This window comes from Salvelinus alpinus, unplaced genomic scaffold (assembly GCF_045679555.1).
Source record: "Salvelinus alpinus unplaced genomic scaffold, SLU_Salpinus.1 scaffold_44, whole genome shotgun sequence".
Taxonomy (NCBI): domain Eukaryota; kingdom Metazoa; phylum Chordata; class Actinopteri; order Salmoniformes; family Salmonidae; genus Salvelinus; species Salvelinus alpinus.
The window spans coordinates 218,935-230,573 of record NW_027255985.1 but is presented as its reverse complement, the minus strand read 5'-3'; the positions used below and the strand labels follow the sequence as shown (position 1 = coordinate 230,573).

Genomic DNA, 11,639 nt, shown 5'->3' with positions numbered 1-11,639 from the left:
AAATCAATAGAACAGTGGGCAAACATTTAGGGTTCTACATTGTGACATCATTAAAATACTCCTACTACAATGTTAAAACATTCTACATTGTGACATCATTAAAATACCCTTACTACAATGTTAAAACATTCTACATTGTGACATCATTAAAATACTCCTACTACAATGTTAAAACATTCTACATTGTGACATCATTAAAATACTCCTACTACAATGTTAAAACATTCTACATTGTGACATGATTTCATTGATATCATGAAACAACTCCTTCATGTATTTTCTGATGTTTAATCAGAGATCTTTTATCAGAGTATCTCTGGTCACATTGATCACAGCTATAAGATTTCTCTCCTGTATGCGTTCTCTGGTGTACCGTCAAATCACTAGATGTAGTAAAAATCTTCCCACATTGATCACAGCTATAAGGTTTCTCTCCTGTGTGTGTTCTCTGGTGTGATATCAGGGTGCTTAACTGAGTAAAACTCTTCCCACATTGATTACAACTATGAGGCCTCTCTCCTGTGTGTGTTCTCTGGTGTGATACCAGGGTGCTTGACTGAGAAAAACTCTTCCCACATTGATTACAACTATCAGGCTTCTCTCCTGTGTGTGTTCTCTGGTGTCGAATCAGATGGCTTGATGTAGTAAAACTCTTCCCACATTGATTACAGCTATAATATTTCTCTCCTGTGTGTGTTCTCTGGTGTCGAATCAGATGGCTTGATGTAGTAAAACTCTTCCCACATTGAGTACAGCTATAAGATTTCTCTCCAGTGTGAATTCTCATGTGTACTTTTAGTGAATCTGATCTTAAGTAACTCTTCCCACATTGATTACAGCTATAAGGCTTCTCTCCTGTGTGTGTTCTCTGGTGTATTTTAAGTTCTGATGAAGATTTGCAACCTTTCCCACAGTCAGAGCAGCAGTGAGATTTCTTCCCTGTGGGTCTCTGCTGGTGTTTGAGGTGTTTTGACATGGAGAGACTCTTCTCTGCCTCGTCAGCATCCTGGGGTTGTTGAGGCCCCCCAGAGGATCCACGATAGTCACGTCTCTCTCCTGTTTGAACAACAAAAAGACAGATGGTTAAAGGGCCACAACAGCAGAAATCCACTGTAAAAGGTGATGCCAACAGCGTAGCCATGATGTTGTACAAACAATGACGTCTGTAATGAATGTTAAAATTATTTGACATTTGTCTTTAGACAGTCAAGTGAGCAACAATAGTCATATTTTGTCTTGTTTTCACATTAGTAGTAACATCAACGATTGTAGGCTAGAAATACGTTTTTAAAGTTGTTGAAATCCAAAGCAGTAGGCCCCTTTCTGAAGGTCTATGTTATTGTTAGGTGAAGTTATGGGTCCTACAGTAGGTCTATGTTATTGGTATAACTAGTGGTTTCCGCATTAGCATGGAGGAGTTTCAGCAAACACAGAGAGCAGAGAGCGATGCACCTAACAATAACATAGACCTACTGTAGGACCAATAACTTCACCTAACAACATAGACCTACTGTAGGACCCATAACTTCACCTAAGAACATAGACCTACTGTAGGATCCATAACTTCACCTAACAATAACATAGACCTAGGACTATAAATCATTTAACATTTCAGGTGAAACATGGAAACTAAAATGGCTTTGTCATGACATTTGATAACCTGATCACTAGAACATTTTGTGAATAATCCCAATAGGCTACTCTGTAATGTGTTGTCATTCTAAATGTCCTGAATAAAGGAAAATAGCTATGTGTGTTGTATTGTACAATAGCCTATCCATCAAGGAACAGTTCTCTACACATTATGAGCAAAGTATCTCCATTTCCAAACAAACTAATGAGACCCTACTGTAAATCAAGCAGACAATAACACATTATAAACATCAATTTGTTAGGGATATTGGGATCTAACGTGGAACACAGCATAACTGTCTTTACCAGAGTAATGAATGAAGAAGCACTTTGATTGTTGTTGCATGTCGTGATGTTTGTCATTTGACTGTCATTCAGAAAATGATTTCCTGGATCAGCTGATGATCGTCGAACATGTGACTGGAACTAAACAGCTACAGTATTAAGAATGATGTGTAATTATTGAAGAACAGCGTTAATGACAGTATCCATTTGGGTGTTGTCAATAAAGTTAAGGTGACTCTCGGCTAGAACCATTGGATTTAGCAAACTCAAATGAGTTAGGATCTGTGCCCATGAAAACTGTTTTCCCAGCGTAACATAAGGAGACACTAAATGTTACGTAGGTAGAGAGCATTTCAGAGATCTGAATACAAAAAAACGTCCGACAGCAATATCCAGTATTTAAGTTCATTATATGACAAGTTTCACGTTATGACTATAACTAATGTTCCCTCTACTTACTCAACATACTATGGGGAAATACAATCATTCCCCATGCCGACCCAAACGGATACTAAATGAAACGGCCCATAGCAGACCACCCAGACCTGACTCCGCAAGATGAGTCAGTTTTGTCAATTTATTCATTGTCTTTCGTTTGAAACATTCCTGTCAATGTTAAGTAAGGACCCACATCTAATTACGCATATAGAAGTAGGACTAGTCTACCTGGCCTGCGCGCAAATGTAGGCCTATAAATGTGCACATTTGGGGATGTCTGATAGTATTTCTGATTGTCTTAACGCACCACCACTAATGAGTTGTGGAGCTTCTCAAAGCAAATTTATCTTCACCTCAAACAGCAAGTAAACAAAGTCTAATCAAAATCAATAGCAAATGAGAATAGTTCCTCAAAGTATTTTAAAAATATTTCCAGCTCTCGCCCTTTCGATAACCACTCAGCATAAAAGGGAAAAATGTAATGCTCTGATCCAGTGGAAATGTCATAAAATACCTGATTACTTCTTATCCCTTTCACAAATAGCCTACAGCTGTGTCTGTCCAGAACTCACTGGCACAGGAAACTGAGAGCCCAGAATATTTTATACAATGTTTCAAGTTCGTTGTAGACAGGCCATGTGATTTATAGGATATTTATTTGCAATGTTTTTATTTGTTGGCTTTATGTAGGCTATTTGTTTACATAGTTGGCAATGGCAATAACAGTTCATTTTAATTTAGATTTAGTTAGAATGTAGGTTAATCACAGACAATGATTTTGAGATACTATTATAAATTAAATGAAACTGTTCCACGAAAATGTGCATATGAAAATCATAACTGGCACGCAGATCAGTAGAAATGGTAAGATAAATTTGCACTCCAAATGTAGGTTGCCGACTGCTTGTGTTGCCTTTTACCGGCAACGTCAGAATTTACAAAGGCCAGCAGGTGGAGGTGGTTCGGTTAGAGTCTTTTCTCTTCTGGTTAGACTATATTGATGTAATGGCATGCAAATAAACTGGCTGAATATTATACAATGACTTATCAACAGCTCTAACAATTTGACCTCCACAGGAAATCTACACTGGCAATTCTAGAATATACTATATAGCCTAGAAACCTGGATATACTATCATTATGACACCATGGATGAATTCTAGAATATACTATATAGCCTAGAAACCTGGTTAAACTATCATTATGACATCATGGATGAATTCTAGAATATACTATATAGCCTAGAAACCTGGTTAAACTATCATTATGACACCATGGATGAATTCTAGAATATACTATATAGCCTAGAAACCTGGTTAAACTATCATTATGACATCATGGATGAATTCTAGAATATACTATATAGCCTAGAAACCTGGTTAAACTAACATTATGACATCATGGATGAATTCTAGAATATACTATATATCCTAGAAACCTGGTTAAACTATCATTATGACATTATGGATGAATTCTAGAATATACTATATAGCCTCGAAAATTAAACTATAATTTTGACCTCATGGATGGCCAGTCCTTGTATTATTACGGGTTCTGATGGGGTACAACAGTTGAACTAAGCTCATGAGGCATGTGTTATATTCTTCAAAAATCAATGACTATAAATAAATAATTTAAAAGTAAAAAAATGGATGTAGCATTGCAGATTTTCCCTTTAACACCAAACATCAGTCCAACAACTGCAGAGTTTGTGCCTCTGTTTTTAAGACAGTACTTACTAGTGTTAATCAGGGCCCGGTTTCTCAAAACCATCTTACGGCTAAGTTCATTGTTAGAACCATTGGATGCCTTAAGATGCGTTTGGGAAACCGGGCCCAGATATCCAGTTTCCTCCTCCTTTTTGGATGTGACAGTCATCTCCTCCCCTTCCTTCTTCACTCCAAAAACCGCATCATCCTCTTTCTCTTCCTCTTTCACTCTGAAAGCATCTTCCTCTTCTTTCACTGAAACGTCTTTCTCTTCTTCTTTCACTGTAACAGCCTCACCCTCTACTTCTTGTTTTACTGTAACATCCTCTTCTTCCTTCTCCTCTTTCACGACAATGTTCAGCCCCAGACCTTCTTTCTCCGACCAGCAGACCCCATCTTCTTTAACAGGAGGGGAGAAGCTTACTGACCTCATGTTCGGGGATGTTAGCTAGCTAGCTATCATTAGCGACTAGGCTAGTGCTAACTAAACCAGCCAGCTACTATAGCTGACTAATAAAAAATAACGTAATATTAAATAGGTTACCAACTGTAATGAATGCTGTCTTCATTGACCTTAACACATAGCTATAATACTGTTATAATGCCTTCCTTATTAAAGCAGACTTTGTTGCAAATATCTTGCTACACCCCACAGTTAAACACGTTCTGCCCGTAACAGATACTAACCTCACTCCCACACGCAGGGGAGGATGGCTGACTCAGACCTTTTATGACCACTGATAAGGCAGGCATGCCACTATACGAGCACGCACACGCACATGCACACACACACACACACACACACACCCTTGTTTCAGGCTGGGTTTCCAAGAACAAAGAACAGTGCCAAGAACCAATGGGTCATTGACACCAGCCTGGAGGGGACGATCCTCTACTTACAACGACCAGTCAGGAGCACGAACTACCAGAATCTACCTACGTCATTCACTGTATAAAATGTACTGCACAATATGTTTCGGGACTCGCTTCTGCTAGTTCCTTCTGAGCTAAATGAACGAGTCCGTGCACGCTTTGCTCAGATATCTTTACATCCGAATAAACTGTCTTACTATACCTTATCCACCTCGTCCAGCGTCTCAACTTGGTCTCATTTCTCAAGTAACGATTCATCAACAAAACTAGATACGACAGAAGTGTGTCTAAAACACAGTAGCTAATATACACCGAAAGCGTATAAATAGCTTGAATCTTTCAGCTATGTTGGCTAACAAGCTACGGAGGTGGTTGACGAGCTGTTTATGAAGAACCGTCACGCTAGCAGCAGCAGAACCGATTATACGTCACGCTAGCAGCATCGCCTGAAAGACGCACATCGCCGTCTGCTGACTGGAGGGGAAACGCAGTTGAGGATCATATTTTATTTTCAGACAAAGATTCTTTTAAATTAATTTAATTAAATAATGCTAATATATTGAGACATACAAAGACAGGAATGTGTTGATTGATTAGTGCGAATATTTTTTTTTTTTTACTACAGCACATTTAAGGCAGTTTCATTAAGTCATACTAAATCTAAATAAGTAGCTAGCTACTGTAGGTCTATACTGCTCCTACATGGTGTAACAATACATCATGTAGATGTATATAATGAACAGACTAGGTCTATACTGCTCCTACATGGTGTAACAATACATCATGTAGATGTATATAATGAACAGACTAGGTCTATACTGCTCCTACATGGTGTAACAATACATCATGAAGATGTATATCATGAACAGACTAGGTCTATACTGCTCCTACATGGTGTAACAATACATCATGTAGATGTATATAATGAACAGACTAGGTCTATACTGCTCCTACATGGTGTAACAATACATCATGAAGATGTATATCATGAACAGACTAGGTCTATACTGCTCCTACATGGTGTAACAATACATCATGTTGATGTATATAATGAACAGACTAGGTCCATACTGCTCCTACATTTTTGTATTTTTATTTATTTCACCTTTATTTATTTAACAAGTAGGCCAGTTGAGAACAAGTTCTCATTTACAACTGTGACCTGGCCAAGATAAAGCAAAGCAGTGCGACAAAAACAACAACACAGAGTTACACATGGAATAAACAAACATTCAGTCAATAACACAAAAGAAGAACAAGATTATTTTTTTTGTTTAGGAATATTGTGAAACACGATCAATCCACTATTAATGCAGATATTATGGACATTTTCTTTATATCTTGTAATTAAATTATAATTGTAGCTCCTTTAATTTAGAGCCAAAATGTATTTGTGTGCCATTGCCCGGCTATTAAAAGGGACAGGCGACTATTTGAGACACAGCCTCAGGAATGTTTGGTCACATGGAATCAAGTGGTCACTAGATGTCTACGGTGCCAAAGAGATTGATAGTTGGGGGTGTTGAGTGTGTTGATATAACGGTAATAATGTCAAAATTCCACTGTTAACAACCATCAGAATTGGTTATAAAAAGGTTATGCCCGAGTGGCACAGCGATCTAAGGTTCTGTATCACAGTGTTAGAGGTGTCACTATAGACCCGAGTGGCACAGCGATCTAAGGTACTGCATCGCAGTGTTAGAGGTGTCACTATAGACCCGAGTGGTGTAGCAGTCTAAGGTACTGCATCGCAGTGCTAGAGGCGTCACTACACACCCGGGTTCGATCCCGGTCTGTACCACAACCTGCTGTGATCGGGAGTCCCATAGGGCGGCGCACAATTGGCCAAGCGTCGTCCGGGTTAGGTGAGTTTTTGGCCGGGGGGGCTTTACTTGGCTCATCGCGCTCTAGCGACTCCTTGTGGCGCCTGCAGGCTGACCTCGGTTGTCAGGTGAACGGTGTTTCCACCGACATATTGGTGCCGATTCCTTCGTGGTTAAGCGTGCGGGTGTGAAGAAACTCGGTTTGGCGGGTCATGTTTCAGAGGATGTATGACTTGACCTTCGCCTCCCCAGCCCGTTGCAAAGATGAGACAAGATCGAAATTGGGGAGAAAAAAAGGGGGTAAAATGATCAAAAAGGATATTGAAAAAAGGTTGCATCCCAACGTGGCAATAAACAGCAGGCAAAGTGACTGTGTCAGGACAAAATTAACTCAAACGTTTTACCATTGGAACACTTGATGTAATTAAATCAAACGTTTTACCATTGGAACACTTGATGTAATTAAATCAAACGTTTTACCATTGGAACACTTGATATAATTAAATCAAACGTTTTACCATTGGGACGCTTGACGTAATTAAATCAAACATTTTACCATTGGGACGCTTGATGTAATTAAATCAAACGTTTTACCATTGGGAAGCTTGATGTAATTAACTCAAACGTTTTACCATCAAACGTTTTACCTACGGCCACATGTAATTAAGTAATTGTTATTTTCGGATATAAAGACTACGCTGTATCAACAAAAAACGGATTGCAACTTGCAAAACACCTGGGAAGAAAATTACAGACGGAGGCGCAACAACTTCCAACTTTGTTCGACATTTGAAGCTGCACAAAGAACGGTAAGTCGTGACTAATATAGCCGACAGCTATATACATTTTAAATCCTGCCTGATGTTACTGCTGTTCCTAAAACCATTGACATACGTTAGCCTACTGTAACTACACACAGAGAGGGTGTGTTTGTGTGTTAAGGTTGGGCGATGTAGGCTTGTACACAAACGATTGCGCCCCATAGCTTGTCTTGACTTGGGACTTGAGTGCTAAGACTTGAGACTTACTTGTGACTTGTAAAACAATGACTTGGTCCCACCTCTGGCATGTACTGTATTCTATCCTATTCTACTGTATCTTAGTCTGTGTATTACTCATCTCATATGTATATACTGTATTCTATTCTACTGTATCAGTCTATGCCGCTCTGACATCACTCGTCCAAATATTTATATATTCTTAAATCCATTCCTTTAGATTGTGTATATTACGTGTTAGATATTATTGGACTGTTGGAGCTAGAAACACAAGCATTTCGCTACACCTGCAATAACATCTGCTAAACAAGTGTATGTGACAAATAAAATGTGACTTGATGTATATAGGTCTGGTGTTGGAGATCATTCCACACTCTGTGTTCTACTACCCAGGTCTGGTGTTGGAGATCATTCCACACTCTGTGTTCTACTACCCAGGTCTGCTGTTGGAGGTCATTCTACACTTCGGGGATCTCCTGCATGTATTTTCTGATGTTTAATCAGACCACTTGAATGAGAGTATCTCTTGTCACACTGGTTAGGCTTCCCTCCTGTGTGGCTAAGTTCAAGTTGGGTACTGAGGTACCGTAACCTCTTAGCTGAAAGTCGAAGGCCGGAGGGCAGTAAAGTTTTTTTGGGGTAACGATTCTCAGCCGTTGTTGCTTTTCTTTTCAGTTTGTCCTTTTATGGAAGAGAGCGGGAGTGGAGATGGTGCAAAATTCTTCAAATAGGTCGGTCCCTGGGATCGGGCTGGCGAATACGGTTCGCTTTGCGTGGAAGGACAAGGAGATGGAGCCATTCGGATGTGAAACTTTTGGAAGGACTATCTTAATGTGGATACTTAAACTGACAGGGAAGGATGTGTTTTGCCTCCTAGGTTACCCGTTGGAGGGAACTTATGATGTGGCTTTACACACAGAAGAAAAAAACGACAAGATCCTGAAAAAGGTGAGAGAAGTGGGAGGTGCGAGGCCGATGTGCCACTACGAGGTAACCAGCTTGGCAAAAAACAATTTCAGGATTGTAACTGTGAACATTTATAACCCATATGTCAAGGACGAGGAGGTGAGGGCCTTTCTGGGGAGATACATGGATGACATCTCCTCAGAAAGGCACCTCAAGGACTCCCTGGGTTTTTGGAATGGGAGGAGAGACTTCCAGGCCCTCCTCAGGGAGGACCCAAAGGGACTGGGCGGCTACCTTCATCCTCCAGCTATATTCTCCCTGGGGGCTGACAGGGGGACATTGTTTTATGCACGTCAGCCCCCGTTTTGCAGGCGTTGTATGGCCTACGGCCACATCCTAGCCTCGTGCAGCACAAGAAAGTGCGGATTTTGTGGATCTGGGGAGCACGAGGCGAAGGACTGGAACGCGCTCAAGGCGTGCCACAAGTGTGGCTCGTCAGCACACCTGTGGCAGGAATGCCCGGCTCGTCAGAGGTCACACATGTCTAGGGCTAGGGGAGGAGCGGGGGAAGGGGGAAGAAGGGGAGGCCCAGACCAAGAACAGAGCACAGGCCCAGAGGGGACGGCCTCACGGAAGGAGGAGGAGCAAAGAGCGGCAGGAGGAGAGGGGGACAGAGAAGGCAAGGGAGCAGCAGAACCGGGAGGAGAGGAGGGAAAAGAGGTGGAAGGAAGCAAGGGAGTGGAGGGAGAGGTGGTGGCAGGACCAGTGGAGGAGGAGGGGTAGTGGGGGGACAGCAGAATGTGGAGCGCCCTCGTGGAAGAGATGGGGGGAATGGTGGAGGAGCTTGAGGGGAGGGAGGGTGGTGTCTCCCTGTTATCGCCAAAGAAGAGAGGGAAGAGGAAGGGGCTCTTGACAGACATCGAGAGGGACGGGGGGCCAAGCGAGTGATGGGGGCGGGAGAAACTGTGTCCTCGCTGGCTTCCCCAGCCCCTCAACTCCTGGTGGAGCTTGATACACCAAGCACGGCTCAGGGCTGGCCAACTGAGGGGGGGGTCGCAGTTCCTGTTTGGGGACACGGGCTTCCCTACTCTCTACCCAACCAGATACGGGGCTGGGGAAGTGGAGGAGTTTGGTGGTCAACCCAGAATGCAGGGCACTCGGGAGCCAAACACCCTTCCTGCATCCTGGGTTGGTGAGATGGAGGAAGACGGGTGGACGTCGGGGAGAGAGACGGCATCCCTGGAGATGGAGCAGGGGAGCATCGAGTGAGACTCCTGTTTTTTTTTGGGGGGGGGGGGGGGGGGGTTAGTAGTTGGGTGATGGTTGGGTAACTTTTGTTAGTTTAAATGTAAGCGTTTAAGGGATTTTGTTAAGAGGGCGGGTTTTTGTTATTTAGAGGGTGTGGGTTTTGACTTTTGTTTTTTAAAGGTGGTTCACCTGAGGGATGGAGGGGATGTTAACAGATTTAGGAGGGAGTGGGAAAGGGGAGTCGGTTTGGGGAATAGGTGGGTTGCACTCATCGGGTGTAGGGATTTTGTGTGGGTAAAGGTTGAGGGTTCATTTGTGGTTATGCAGGGGAGGGTTTTGGGGGTGGATGTCACCTTAAGGGATTGCAGATATAGATTAGTGGGGGTGTACGGGCCACAGGTGGCGGCAGACAGGATGGAGATGGTGGACTGTCTGGCGCCACAAATAGGCAAGTGGTAATAGGGGGGATTTTAATATAGGTTTAGGGGTAGGGGGGATGACAGTGCAGGCGCCATCACCGGGCTAATGGCTTGCCATGGTCTGGTTGATGGAGGCCTGCACACTACTCCGACAATGGCTGGTTCCACTTGGTGCAACTCCCGGGGGTTGCGCGGAGGCTTGACTATATTTTTATGTCTAGGTCCTTGGGTCAGTTGTCTAGGCAGCTGTTGCATGTTTTATTTTCGGATCACGACGGGGTGCTCCTGCAGGTGAGGTCACCAGTCTGCCTCTTCGGTAGGGGGTACTGGAAATTAGATCGGGATGTGCTGGATGAGCTTTCATTGAAGCCTTTACTGGTTTGTTTCGTGGGATTGAAGGCCTCCGGTCCATGTGTGAGGGGGTGTTAGAGTGGTGGGATTTAGTTAAGGTAAGGTATGGACAACAAGCTCAAGGACCTGAATTGGTTGAGCCTCCACAAGTGCTTGCCGGTACGTTTCATCATGTACAGGCATAGCTTGGCGCGATCCCCCACCTGTTCAAGACCATCTTGTGGCGGGGAGGAGACACCTTCTGGGACTGTGCCTTTGCCGGAGTAGTATGGGCACGGCTGTTGTTAGGTGGGTGAAAGGGAATTTTGTTTTAACTTGGGCTAGGGTGGAGAGCGAGTGGGACGGTCAGGGACAGGTTTCTGCTCTGACTTCTCATAAGCCTCTTTAAATGGGGACTGTGGGAAGCCAGGTAGGACATGGTAAAGACAGGGAGAGATTGGGGGGTGGAGGGGATAGTGAGGAGGGTGGAAGGAAATTTGAGGGGGAGGGAGGAGAGGAAGTGGGGGCAGCATGCTGCCCTGGAGAGGTGGAAGGGAGGTTTAGGGCTGGGGTTAATTTGGATGATTTAAGGGGATAGATTAGGGACGGGAGATAGGGGAAGGTAGGGCTTTAGAGATGTAGTTTGTAGGCATGAAGGGGAGGGAAGATGCTCCCCTGAGTTTTTGTTATTGGGTTTTTGTTTCGTTTTGAATTTAAAAATGCCTATATTTGAGTTTGTTTGTAATATTGATGCTTTTGTTTTGTAGGAACGTAATAAAAACTTTTATATATAAAAATTCTTCCACTATGTCAATATAGTGCATGGTATGTACTTTTAATATCACTTTTCAACCAACCCAGTGCATTTGTTGAAAATGACAAATTTTGAAATCAACAATATGTCAAAGGATTCAACTGCTGAAAACTGAAACAAACAAATGGATCAAACGGATCAATCCCACTGGACATTGGGTTTGA

At 42.7% G+C, this 11,639-nt stretch overlaps 1 protein-coding gene across 1 annotated transcript; it reads right to left on the bottom strand.

Moving 5' to 3' along the window:
• Positions 1-230: 230 nt before the first annotated feature.
• Positions 231-4,497, bottom strand: LOC139567124 (zinc finger protein 180-like). The gene is made up of 2 exons (XM_071388608.1): positions 4,362-4,497; positions 231-1,056 (listed from the first exon to the last, which is right to left on the bottom strand). The coding sequence occupies exons 1-2, from the start codon at positions 4,495-4,497 to the stop codon at positions 254-256; spliced, it is 939 nt and encodes a 312-aa protein (XP_071244709.1). The 3' UTR covers positions 231-253.
• Positions 4,498-11,639: the final 7,142 nt, after the last annotated feature.

Bases quoted from the DNA above. Each gene is read 5' to 3' on its own strand.
- LOC139567124 (XM_071388608.1), bottom strand. From the start codon at position 4,497: ATGAGGTCAGTAAGCTTCTCCCCTCCTGTTAAAGAAGATGGGGTCTGC. The intron at 1,057-4,361 runs GTGAGGCTGTTA...TTGTTCAAACAG, and splicing joins AGTAAAACAAGAAGTAGAGG to GAGAGAGACGTGACTATCGT.